Here is a 14,459-nt window from a genome sequence, read left to right on the forward strand (position 1 = left end):
TATATTTGGAGGATGCAAAGACAAAAAGCAAAATTCAGCAGACCCTTTACTACAAAAGAACTCTAAAAATTGGCATCAGCCTAATGGTACCTCTAAAGCAGACTTGAGAGGCCCCTAGAGTTCTCTACCTGGAAGACACTTCTAGGAAATAAAGGCTGAATTCAGAGTCTTACCAGGGAAGCACTCCCATATAATGAAAATAATCTGACAAAAGATCCTGAGCTCTACTACTTATTGGTTGTGTATTGGTTGTGCTTGAAAATGCACTTAAGTTTTCTAAACTTGTTTCTGTATCTTTAAAATGTGCATAAGAATAATGATACCTACATTATCCATCTCAACTTTCTTTTAAAATAATTCTTGTGAAGGAAACTATGTATAATAATGTACACAAATGTTAAGTTTGTTCTTTCCTTTTCCTTTCTTTATAAGCAGTAACTATTTATTGAAACTCTGAGCTAGGCACTGTGCTAAGTAAGCACTAGCAGATGGTTAAACGAAACAAAAATACACACTTATAGAGCAATTAATAACTGCACTTATTAGAGCAACTAAGTATGGTGATAGGCTGGGTGTGGTGGCTCACGTCTGTAATCCCAGCACTCTGGAAGGTTGAGGCAAGTGGATCACTTGAGGTCAGGAGTTCGAGACCAGCCCGGCCAACATGGTAAAACTCCATCTCTACTAAAAATACAAAAATTAGCCGGGCTTGGGGTGCACAACTGTAGTCCTCTCAGGAGGCTGACGTGAGAGGACTGCTTGACCTGGGAGGCAGAGGTTGCAGTGAGCCAAGATCTCGCCACTGCACTCCAGCCTTTAAAAAAAAAAAAAAAGGTGGTAATATAAATTATAATCATGTACTATAAATAATACATAGGATGAATAATATACTGTAAACACATAAAAAAAGATGTGCCCAATGATGCCTGTGGGATTCAGGACAGATTTCAAAGGAGGTAGGGCCTGAATTGCACACTGAAAGAAAAAAAAACAATTTTGTCAAACTCAGGTGGGAAGTATAATTACATACAAAAAGAAAGCTTATGTAGATTCACAAAGGCACTCAAGAGCACAGCAAGTTTATGGAACTACAAATAGTTCAACATTGCTATTATCTGGGGGGCTGGAATGGCAGAAGACAAGAACATAAGGGAGAAAGACCAGACGACAGAAAAACCAATACAATTCTATTTACAATGGCCTATATGAGAAGGTGACTGGGTACCTTTAACTAAAACAGGAAATAAAGGAAAAGGAGTGGACATTTTTCTGGGGAATGAAATAGATAAAGGTTTAATTTAGGGTACCCAGATCACCTGGGTAGAGATTTCCAATAAACAAAAGGTCTGGAGACCAGAAGAAAGACCAAGGATTGGAATTCAGTTTTGTAAGTATTTGGCAGTAATGTCTTGGATGACACTCCCCCAACAGAAGGAAGGGGGAATTCTTTCCACTTTATATGCTCAAAAATGAAGACTACTCCATCAGAGCTGAAGAGAGAACAATTTAATCTTGATCTTACAGTTAAAAGTCAGTGATCCAAATGAGATCTCCTTTCCTGAAGCTTGTTTAATCTTATTATTTACTGTCATTCACCTGTTATTAGTAATTTTTTTTATTACCATGGTTCCAATCTTTGTCTAGTGATTCTCAGAAGATTGTTTTACTACCCAGAATCCCCAACTCCCTGCACTCATCCATATCAGGAGGATCCTCCAGATGAGGATCACCTTCTCCCAGATCAGAATCAACCAAGCACTTGCCATGAATGCAGTCAATGTTTTAAGGAACATAAAACACAAAAGAATAAAATACGGTAATACTGCCTTCCTCTCTCATTAATACCTTCAACTTTGGGAAAATTTAGTTTTGCTTTCAATAACAATGTTCTGAAAAGCCACTAGATGGCGATACTGCCTTCAAAAAGGTGTGTGCGTTTTGGGAGGGTGGTATTAGTGAGCTAGCATAATACTTTAAGGCCCTTTTCATTTTTCCCTTCTCTCTCCTTATTGGATCATCATACAGAAACGTAGTATGCTTTCTGGTTATTGTTTAAAAATCTATTTTATTTTGATCACAGAAACATTATTAAAGATACATTTTTCAGGGCCGGGCACAGTGGCTCACACCTGTAATCCTAGCACTTTGGGAGGCAGAGGTGGGTAGATCACTTGAGGTCAGGAGTTCGAGGCCAGTCTGCCCAACATGGTGAAACCCCGTCTCTACTAAAAATACAAAAATTAGCCGGGCATGGTGGCAGGTGCCTGTAATCCCAGCTACTCAGGAGGCTGAGGCAGGAGAATCGCTTAAATCGGGGAAGCGGAGGTTGCAGTGAGCTGAGATCACGCCACTGCACTGCAGTTTGAGTGACACAGTGATACTCTGTCTCATAAATAAATAAACAAATAAATAAAGTGTTACATTATAGTTTCTTCTCTAGAAAATGAAGCTAATTTCAATTAATATGGAAAACGTTTTTTTCACACAGGACAGTCACATGAAGAGAGAAAAATACTCCATCCTTTTGAAAACCACTTGAGCAATGACTTGGTAAAATAAAAACTAAGAAGAGGTAAACACTGTAGCTGTCAGAAAAACCAGAGTTAAGAAAAGATACTACAAGATGAACAGTTAAACGAAGAAATGGGGTAAAAACCTCTATTCTCAAGTTTTAAAGTTTCCAATGCAGAATGGGACAAAGTATAAATACCAATGTTCAAAATGAGAAAATGATTCAAATCGAAAGAAATAATTTTCCCCTCTACTTTTAATCCAGTGGTTCTCTTTCTTTCTTCAATAATAGGCACATGACAGAGCAGATCCACATTGGCCACAGACCCCCTCAAGTGCTAGCTGTAACTCCACCCAGTTTTCCTCAAATTCAAAAAAGGAACATCCAAAATCTAATGAGAGCTGTGGTTGATGCTATTACAGTGGTAAGCTGAAATCTGCTCTATTTACAAACAAAAAACCTTACACAAAATTCTTGAGCACTTCAGTTATTCAATCTATATTAACTACTTAGAATATAAAAACACTTCAAAGTGACTTTATATTTGCTTGAGTATTATAGTAAGGCCCTACCTGGCTCTCTATAATGAAGCAGAAATATGAATGAAAAATCATTTGTTGTATATTTATCTCAAAAAATATCTAGAAAATTTGAGACAACACAATCTGTTAAAGGTAGATTTCTTTTAAAATCAGTATGTTATTAAGGTTCACTAGAGCAATATATGTATTTTAAAGGTATTCCATTATATTAAGCCTACTCCAGGAGATTCTAAATAAATCACAATTATTCTCTTTAAAAAAAAAGAGAAGCTTTAAAGGAGTATATAAACCCCATAATGATAGGATATTTGCTCTTAAAACAAAATGACAGACTGAATTTTCCTCTTACACATTTAACTGAGCAGAAAAATTCAGTATATATTACCCAAAGATGCAAAGTTATTGGACTTTAAAACTCTGGTTCTCTAAACTCAAAATTTCTACATCAATCTCGCAGGGCAACAGGGACCATGGCCCAGTGAACACGCCACACCCCTGGCACTCCATTGGAACCCAAATTATATTTTAAAATGAAAATGAATAGGAAAATTGAGCCTGATAATATAAAATCTGGCTTTATAATCAGCTTTTCTGAAACATATCTATTCCAAATGTGCACAAATATCTGCATATCAAGAATCTATTAGATTAAAATGGTAATTAGCTGTTTTCCATTTCATAGAAAAGGATTTACATAATTAACGACAGACACAAACTTGTATTAAGCAAAATCTAACTACAGTGAAATCTCAACCAGCTTAGCAGTTAGAATTCTTAATTAACCAGAACTTGCCCAAAATAATAGCCACATTAATTTAGTTATATATATGCTTCTCAGCTGGGCATGGTGGCTCATGCCTGTAATCCCAGCACTTTGGGAGGTCAAGGCAGGCAGATCACTTGTGGTCACTAGTTCGAGACCAGCCTGGCCAACATGGAGAAATCCTGTCTCTACTAAAAAATATAAAAATTAGCTGGGCATGGTGGTGCGCGTCTGTAGTCCCAGCTACTCGGAAGGCTGAAGCCAGAGAATCGCTTGAACCCGGGAGGCGGAGGTTGCAGTGAGCTGAGATCACGCCACTGCACTCCAGCCTGGGCGACAGAGCAAGACTCTGTCTCAAATAAAATAAATACATATGCTTCTTAAACAGCAGAAGAAAAAAATATATACTTCAAGTGAAGCTTTGGATTAAGTACACATTCAGATCAATTTTTTCTTTCAACTTCTACCAAGAGGCACTATTACATATGATAGAAAGAATAAAAAATTGGGAATTGAAAACTTAGCTATACACCCTTGGCTCTGCCAACATTTTTTGATCTTTAAAGTCACTCAACCCTTCACAATAGCCAGGATAGGGAATCAACGTTAAGTGTCCACTAAGAGATGAACGGATAAAGAAAATGCGGCCTGTAATCCCAGCGATCGGGAGGCTGAGACAGGAGAATCACTTGAATCCTGGAGCCGAGACTGCGCCACAGCACTCCAGCCTGGGCGACAGAGATTCCGTCTCAAAAAAACAAAACAAAACAAAACAAGGAAAATGTGGCATATATGCACAATGAAATACTATTCAAGTCTTAAAAAAACAAGGAAATGCTGTCATTTATCACAACATGGATGAACAAGCGCAATGTGTTAAGTGGAATAAGGCAGGCACATAAAGACAAATAACTCATCATTTCACTTATATGTGAAATCCAAAAACCCTCAGCTCATAGAGGTAGAGAGGAGAGCTGGGAGTTACCAGATGCTGGGCATAGGGAGTATGGGGGGAAGATGCTAGCCTAAGGATATAAAAGTTCAGTTAGACAAAAGTAAATTCAAGAGATTTATTGAATTTCTTCAACTTGGTAGAAATATTGGGGTAATACATATTAATTAGCTCAATGTAGCCATTTCACAATGTATACAAAAGTAAATTCAAGAGATTTATTGAATTTCTTCAACTTGGTAGAAATATTGGGGTAATACATATTAATTAGCTCAATGTAGCCATTTCACAATGTATACATATTTCAAAATTAAAAAGAAAGTAACTCAGCCCTTTCTGGGTCTCAATTCTCTCAAATGCAAAATGAGGGGTATAGCTTTTGAGCTTTAAAACATTTTAAACTTAAAAAAAAAAACACTCATACAACCCTTTCCTAAAATAAAATGTTAATTTTAAGTGTAGCAGTCAAAACAACTAAAAACCAAGTAACTCTGGTGAAAGTCAGTACAGAGGACTGGAGGTCCAATCACAAAACCCCATCCACAGAACACTTTCTTTCCTTTCTTTCTTTCTCTCTCTCTCTCTCTCTCTGTCTCTCTTTCCTTCCTTCGTCCCTCCCTCCCTCCTTCCTTCCTTTCTTTTTTTGGAGACAGTCTTGCTGGAGTACAGTGGTGCAATCTCGGCTCACTGCAACCTCCACCTCCCAGGTTTAAGTGATTCTTGTGCCTCAGCCTTCCAAGTAGCTGGGATTACAGGCGTGCACCACCAAGCTCAGCTATTTTTAGTAGAGATGAGGTTTCGCCATGTTGGCCACATTGGTCTCCAAGTGCTGACCCTCAAGTGATCCACCCGCCTCTGCCTCCCAAAGTGTTGGGATTTGTAAAAGCATGAGCCACTGCGCCCGGCCCACAGCACACTTTCTGAGGGGTTTCATGGAACTTGAGTGGATCCAAAACATATCACTTATAAACCTCTACTCTAGAGCACTATATAATGAAAATACTTTCCAGAATTATGTTACAGGCACTGCAAGATTTAAAAACATAGACTTTTTACTCTGAAAAATTCAAACGAGAGTTTTTGTTTATTCCTTTAACCAGAAAAAAGCAAAGATTAAATGAAAGTAAACATCTATTCCTAAGACTACAATCAACTGATGTTTCACTATATTAAATTATGGTGATACTAAAGAAATGACAGAATTGTCATAAAATAATTTTAAAATTCTTTAAATATATTATTTCAGAGAGATATATATATATAAATAAAGACAAGAAAGGAATGGAGTAAATGGACTAAAGATTTATTAAGCAAAATTAATTCTATATTTTATTTACATAAAACCTACTATTGCACAAAAATATTTTATTTTGAAATCCCATATTAGTTCTAATAAGACAAGTCATTTCACTACCATCAGGCACAAAGAAAGCCAAGTTGGGTATATACTCAAACTTTAGCCAGAAAATTTCTACCTTTTTGTGTCTTATACACTGAACATCCTCACAACAGTTGGTTTAAATAAAGGGTTCTAGGGAGTTAAAAAAACAAAGAACTGTAAATATAACAATAAAACCTGTGTAAAATAATAATGAAAACAAAGTTTATAAGTTTAAAAACGCAATTTAAAAGGTTTTCATTAAGAATATTTAATATCTGAATACACATTAGAAATTTAAGTATAAGTTCACTTCAGTCACAATTAAAGATGTACATTTTTTAAAAATCATTTTTACCTGTGTTAAAGATCAATTTTTAAATTGAGATAATGTGTGAAATATTGTAATTACAATAATCAACCCAATATGGTATAAAATTTCAGTTTTTTATGTACTAACCATGAAAAGTAAATTTCTCTTTTAAAAAATAAAACTATCAATAAGGTATTCTTAGTATAGCTTCAAATACTAAACTCTAATATCTACAATATTCATTTGAAGGTATGCTTACCTTTCTTCTGAGCTATACAATCGAGCAAGTCCAAAATCTGCAAGTTTTATCTGCCCTCTGGTAGAAAAAAGACAAGATGAACAAAAAGTATTAATTTACTCTAAATTGACAATACACATTTATATTCTATGCCTAGAACTGATAAGAAAAAATACCTATGTAAACGTTAACTCTGCTCACACTTCAATATCATCAAGGTAATACAGGTAAAAGCAACTAGTGGATAAATTCACAAAACAAAAAAATAAATCCTTGGATAGTCAAACTTACAGCAATATGATTATTATAATTACTGTATTATAATATTAGAATAGTATTTTATTACTATTCAGTTCCTATTTAGAAAAGCACACTTCAATGGAAACAAAATAAAACGAGATCATTTTTATTACTTAGCAGTAAGACAAATTTCTTGTTCAAGGTAACAGTGCACAAGAACTAAGTGACATCACTTTTAATTTGTTTAATTCTCCAGTTTTAGAGGGGCTAGGTGCATAGAACACTGTCTATTAATTAAAATCAGAACCAGGCATGCCTTATTTAAATTAACAAACAGTACCAATTACAAGAGAATTACCAGGGTTCAAATATAAGCTGTTACGAATATAAGCTTATTTACATAAGTTTTAAATATGTACATAAGTTTTAAATATGTGAATGTGTATGTGTGTGTACACACTTCCAAAAAGTTCACTTTACAACTGTGACTGTTTTTTTAAAATTTTCTAAAATCTATTCTTAGCCTAAAGCTGAAATTATATTGCTATTAGATGATCCATTCACATTACTTGGAAAAATAGCAAACAGAAAAGTAAACTAAGTATTATTTTATATGCATTACAGACTATTATTGGATTTTTTTTTTTGAGACCGAGTCTTGCTTTGTCACCCAGGCTGGAGTGCAGTGGTACTATCTCAGCTCACTGTAACTCCACTTCTGGGATTCAAGCGATTCTCGTTTCTCAGGCTTCCTAGCAGCTGGGATTACAGGCGTGTGCCACCACACCGGGTTTATTTTTGTATTTTTAGTAGAGACAGCTTTTCACAATGTTGGCACAGCTGGTCTCGAACTCCCGGCCTCAAGTGATTGGCCTGCCTCATCCTCCCAAAGTGTTGCGATTACAGGCGTGAGACATCCCGCCCGGCCACTAACAGATATTTAACACAACTTTTGAGGTATCCCAAGCTATAATATTGGTGATTATTTTTATTTTTATTTTTGAGCCAGAGTCTCGCTGTGTCACCTAGGCTGAAGTACAGTGGCATGATCTCAGCTCACTGCAACCTCCACCTCCTGGATTCAAGCAATTCTCATGCCTCAGCCTCCTGAGTAGCTGGGATCACAGGTGTGCTCCACCACGCCAGGCTAACTTTTGTATTTTCTTGGCAGAGACAGGGTTTCATCAACATTGGCCAGGCTGGTCTTGAACTTCTGGCCTCAAGTGATCCGCCTGTCTCTACTTCTCAAGGTGCTGGGATTACAGGCGTGAGCTACTGTGGCTGGCCTGATTATTTTTAAATAGTTTGTATAAAGTAAACTAAATTTTAAATATTTTTTTAACATAATCAAGGTGCAACGTCATGTAACACTGTATCTTTTCTTTATTTTAAAAATTTTAGATTCGGGGGTACATGTGCTTGTTTGTGACACGGGTATTAGAAATGTAATAGTAGGGGTTAGGCTTCTACGGTGCCCATCCCCCAAATGTTGGACACTGTACCCAATAGGTAACTTTCAACCCTCACTATCCCCGACATTCCCCGCCGCTACAGTTTCCAGGCTATTCTCTCCATGTACATGTCCATGGTAAAACTCATTTTAAATATATATAAAGTTCATAACCATACCTATTATTTAGAAGGATATTGGAACATTTAATATCTCTATGCAAAAAGTTCTTCTTATGACAATAATCCAGACCCTCCATGAGCTGTCTCATAAATGACTTTATGTGATTTTCATTAAAATGAACCAAGCCTGATTCCAGTAGTCCCATCAGATCATGGTCCATATATTCAAACACCAGATAAAATGCACCTAAGAATGAGAATAATTAATACATTAAAAACTTATTCCTACAACTTTTCTATAAATTCACAATTTTTAACAATAAAAGGCTGGTGGAGGAAGAATTAATCCTTGAAAAGAAGTGTTACTTTGTTACTTTAATAACATTCACCTTTCTCTCTGGACTTAATAATATCAATAAATAAATCCCAACGAAAACATCTAACCTATTTTCTTCTCCCCTCCAAAAAACAGTTACGATTAAAAAAAAAAAAAAATCACCCTGCTGTTCTCCATATTGTATAGTTTCTAGGTGCAATTAATGTTTTAGACATCAAATTGTCTCTTAGAAGCTGAATAAAATCAATATAGTTTATCAAAAAATTAAAAGCTGGTAAAAGAACTGCTTTAAAACAACAACAACAAAAAAGAGTACAGGCCAAGAAAGATGTTAGGTGACTTCTAAATGCTTCAATAAACATGTAATTTAATTCTGTTTATACAGCTCCAGAGTACCTAAAGGCAAGAATTTGAGGAAAAACAATATAATTTGAATTTACAACTTTATTTTATAAAAAACAGCTTAGTCCTTCTACAAAAACCTAAAACAGCACATAGCACACACACACAAACTATACAAACATACTTATGAGAGATTCAGAAATCCTAAATGAAACTTACACACAAACTGAATGAGAAATAGAATTCATTACATTTGTGAAAAGCAGAAAAACTAACACCAAGACAAAAAAAAGGCATCTGAACTTGGTTCAGATAAGTTCCTAATTTTTAAAACAGAGCAAAGAACTCTTGGTAAACTTGCAACAGGAGTCTTTCTTAAAAGTTTATTATGGTACCTCTCTGAAACCAACAACCAATGTAATATTTAATAGGAAAGGCTAGGTATTATGTATGAGATTAAAAAAAAAATTCCCAGTGGCTCACGCCTGTAATCCCAGGGCTCTGGGAGGGTGAGGTGGGCGGATCACAAGGTCAGGAGATCGAGACCATTCTGGTTGACACAGTGAAACCCAGTCTCTACTAAAAATACAAAAAATTAGCCAGGCATGGTGGTGGGCGCCTGTAGTCCCAGCTACTTGGGAGGCTGAGGCAGGAGAATGGTGTGAACCAGGGAGGCAGAGCTTGCAGTGAGCCGAGATCGCACCACGGCACTCCAGCCTGGGCAACAGAGTGAGACTCTGTCTCAAAAAAAGAAAAATCAATATTCAAAAAGCAAAAGATGGCCGGGCACTGTGGCTCATGCCTATAATCCCAGCACTTTGGGAGGCTGAGGCAGGTGGATCATCTGAGGTCAGAAACATGAGACCAGCCCAGGCAACATGTCGAAATCCTATCTCTCTACAAAAACTACAAAAATTAGCCTGGTGTAGTGGTGTGTATCTGTAGTCCCAGCTCACATAAGAAATGTGAGAAATCCTTTAAACTATAACACTCTTACAAGACAGAAAAGTACACATGAGCAAATGGACAGCAAGGCTAAACATGATAAAGATGTTAATTATCCCTATGTTAGCTTATAAATTAGACACAGCCAAATTTTTCAAGATACTTATTGGTTGCTTTTCTGTAATGTATATCCACATAGAAAAGTAACTAAGAATAGCAAAGTAACACCTGAAAGAGAAAGGGGGTATGTGTACACACTCTACCAGATATTAAACCAGTATACATTTCCATCATTAAAAAGTGTGATGCTGGTAAATAAACACGAAATAAAACAGAAAATTCAGAAATACATTCACATACACATGGACCTTTACTATATGATAAAGACGGTATATCAATTCAGTGGGGAAAAGATGGACTTTTTAATTGGTGGTATTGGGATAACTGAATAGCCAGAAAAAGATAAAACTTGTCTGTCTCTCACACTATACACCAGCATAAAAGCAAATTAATCTACAAAATTACAAAAATTAGCCAGATGTGCTGGTGGGTGCCTGTAACCCCAGCTACTGGGGAGGCACAGGCAGGAAAATCACTTGAACCTGGGAGATAGAGGTTGCAGTGAGCTGAGATCATGCCATTGCACTCCAGTCTGGACAACATGAGTGAAACTCAGTCTCAAAAAAAAAAAAAAAAAAAAGCAAACGAATCAGTTATCTAAATTTTTATAAAAGTACTTTTAAAAAAACACAGAATTCCTTAATAATCTAAGAATAGAAAAAAAAGTTCCAACTAGGAATCAAGAAATAATTCATACCAAGAAGTAATAAATATGACTATGTAAAAATAAAAATCCTCTGCATGGCTAAAAATACTACAAGCAAAATTAACAGAATATAGCAACCTGGAAAAAAATTAGCTGCAACTTATACTGCAGAGTGATTATTAGTACCAACTACAGTCCAGGCACGGTGGCTCATGCCTGTAATCCCAGTACTTTGGGAGGCTGAGGCAAGTGGATCACTTGAGGTCAGGAGTTCGAGACCAGCCTGGCCAACATGGTTAAACTCTGTCTCTACTAAAAATACAAAAATTAGCCAGGCATGGTGGCTTATGCCTATAATCCCAGCTATTCAGGAGGCTGAGGCATGAGAATCACTTGAACACAGAAAGTGGAGTTTGTAGTGAGCTGAGATCCTGCCACTGCACTCCTGCCTGGGTGACAAGAGACTCTGTCGCAAAAAAAAAAAAAAAATTAGCCAGGCATGGTTGTGGGCGCCTGTAATCCTAGCTACTTGGGAGGCTGAGGCAGGCAAATTGCTTGAACCCGGGAGGCAGAGGTTGCAGTGAGTCGCAATTATGCCACTGTGCTCCCGCACTCCAGCCTGGGCAACAAAGCAAGACTCTGTGTCTCTCTGTCTCTCTCACTCTTCATATATATATATATATATATAAAATAAAAACTCTCTAAATTAGGGGGAAAAAAGATCAACGACCTTACAAAACAGTGAGAAAAAGAGACAATTAGCTCATCTGAAAAAAGAGCAAAGTGCCCCTAAGTGAATGCAAAGTAGCTTAACTTTGCTCGTAATAAAAATTTATGGCCAGGCGCAGTGGCTCACGCCTACAATCCCAGCACTTTGGGAGGCTAAGCCGGGTGGATCACCTGAGGTCAGGAGATCGAGACCAGACTAACCAACATGAAGAAATCCTGTTTCTGCTAAAAATACAAAATTAGCCAGATGGGGTGGTGCATGACTGTAATCCCAGCTACTCGGGAGGCTGAGGCAGGAGAGCTGCTTCAACCCGGGAGGCAGAGGCTGCGGTAAGCCGAGATCATGCCATTGCACTCCAGCCTGGGCACAAGAATGAAACTCTGCCTCAAAATTAATTAATTAATTAATTAATTTCCCAAACTAAAACTTGACCAAAATACTAAATTGACAAAAATCCAAAAGTAGAACTCCAGAGACTATTGACAAAGCTGTAAGAAACACTTTCATACATTGGTAGTGGAAACACACAAATACAAGACCTCTGGAGAGAAATTTGGCAATATCTAGCTAAATCACATTCAGCATTTCCCTTCGACTTAACAATCCCAATTCTAGGAACTTGTACCAAAAATTCACTGGCCAAAATACAAAATGAAGTATGCAAAGGGCTATCCAATGCAGCATTATTTACACAATGAAAACATCTATCACTAGGAAAGTAGCTGAATAAACTATAGTATATCCACACAGTGCAGTGCCTCTAAGCAATAAAATGAGAGAATGATTTTTGTCTACTTACATGGAGTAAACTTCAGCATGTATGGTTAAATGAAAAGAAAAAGGTAGAGTAGAGCACTTAAAACATTGCTACCTTTTTTTTATTAAAAAAAAGGGGAAGGTGAATATGTACAAAAGAAATGTTGGAGGATGAAACAAACATTTAAAATAGTTACCCATGGGTAAGAGAGAGAACAAGAAAAAAGGAATGGAAGTGACACTATTCTGAATGTACCTGTTTTATAGTTTAGAGTTTGAAACCAAGTACACGTTTTATATAATTAAAATACATCATTAAATCAAAAGGGGGGAAAAAAGCAATCCCTAAAAAACTAGAAACATATCCACATTTAGGTGGATTTATGTTTATCAAATTGGTTACATAAACTGTCTACAAAACAGTATACTGACTATATACAGCTGGGGGGTATATTTTTTAAGGACAAAAGGAATCACTTAGAAATCTTAAACTGCATTCAGTAGTCTTGTTGGCAATTAAAATTAGCATTGTTACTTTGAAATTATTACATGTATATGGTAGAACAAAACAAGCTATGTTAATACTTTAGGAACCAAGGCTTTTAGTTTACAAGAAAGATAAGGTCAAAGATGTATAAATCATGTACTCTGAAATTGAAATTGAAATCATTGACAGTAGCCAGCCTCCAAAAGGGTCCTGAATGATCCTCACTATCTGGCATCCATGCCATGCCACAGTGATTCAAGGATGGTCCTTGTGACCAACAGAATATTGGAGAGTGAATAATGTGACTTCCAAGACTAGGTCATGAAGACAATGCAGCATCTACCTTACTTTTTTAGATCATTCAACCTGGGAGAAGCCAGCCGCCAAGGCTGTCAGGATATTTAAGCAACTTTGTGGAAGACCCATGTAAAGAATAAGTGAGATCTCCCACCAAGAGAACAACTTGCTAGCCATGTGAGGGAGCCACCTTGGAAGTGGATTCTCCAACCCCAGTCAAGCCTTCTAATGACTACAACCCTAGCTAACATCTCATTGCAATCTTATGAGAGACCCCAAACCAAAACTGCCAAGCCAAGATGCTCCCAAATTTCTGCCCACAGAAACTTCAAGATATAGCAGCTTCCACCATAACCTTTTAAGTACAACTGCCAAAGAATTGAATTTGTATCTAAAGAAACTTCTAAATTTAATTACTATTTAAAGGAAATAAGAGGGATAGAAGAACAAGCTAACTAACACCTAAAGGAAGCATTTGGCCAAATTGAAAATGCAGTGTACTCTCCAATAAAAAAAAGGAATAAAATGTTTAAAAGGCAAGAAGAGCTACTATAAATTATGAGACTTAAAATACTAATTAATCATGAATAACATGCACATCTTGTTTGCATGCAGGTTCAAACAAAGCAGCTATAAAAAACATTTTTGAGACAACTGGGTAAACGTGAATGTAGATCATTAGATGACATAAAATTATGGCTAATTTTGTTAACTATAAGGTCTCTTTTCTTTTTAAATATAACTACAATTTCATTATCTATTGTCTCTCTATAATCAAAGACTAACTTTTATAATACAATGAGCCTGAGATTCACTTAAAAATAATCTAGGAGTTTTTTATTTTATTTTATTTTTTTAAGTAGACAGGGATAAATAAATTTAGCAAAATGTGTTCGCTATAAAAGTGGAGGATGGGGACACTGGGGTTCATTATATTATTTCCTCTACTTTTATTTTTGTATTTTATTTTAATTTAATTTTTTTTTTTTTTTTTTTTTTTTTTGAGACGGAGTCTCGCTCTGCCGCCCAGGCTGGAGTGCAGTGGCCAGATCTCAGCTCACTGCAAGCTCTGCCTCCCGGGTTTACGCCATTCTCCTGCCTCAGCCTCCCAAGTAGCTGGGACTACAGGCACCCGCCACCTCACCCGGCTAGTTTTTTGTATTTTTTAGTAAAGACGGGGTTTCACCGTGTTAGCCAGGATGGTCTCGATCTCCTGACCTCGTGATCCGCCCGCCTCGGCCTCCCAAAGTGCTGGGATTACAGGCTTGAGCCACCGCGCCCGGCCCTAT

At 36.7% G+C, this 14,459-nt stretch overlaps 1 protein-coding gene across 5 annotated transcripts in view; it reads right to left on the reverse strand.

Annotated features, from left to right (window-relative positions):
• Nucleotides 1-14,459, reverse strand: part of CDK13 (cyclin dependent kinase 13) — a 137,445-nt gene that overhangs the window by 43,575 nt on the left and 79,411 nt on the right. For 3 of the 5 annotated variants that reach the window (XM_005549747.3, XM_005549746.4, XM_065542087.2), the window contains exons 6-7: nucleotides 8,568-8,757; nucleotides 6,720-6,776 (exon numbers count right to left, since the gene is read on the reverse strand). In XM_005549747.3, the coding sequence (XP_005549804.1) occupies nucleotides 6,720-6,776; nucleotides 8,568-8,757 (247 nt within the window). Of the gene's footprint in view, nucleotides 1-6,244; nucleotides 6,301-6,719; nucleotides 6,777-8,567; nucleotides 8,758-14,459 lie in introns of all 5 variants that reach the window. The other 2 variants (XR_012432523.1, XR_012432524.1) reach the window with 1 other exon arrangement.

This window comes from Macaca fascicularis, chromosome 3, assembly GCF_037993035.2.
Source record: "Macaca fascicularis isolate 582-1 chromosome 3, T2T-MFA8v1.1".
Lineage (NCBI taxonomy): Eukaryota > Metazoa > Chordata > Mammalia > Primates > Cercopithecidae > Macaca > Macaca fascicularis.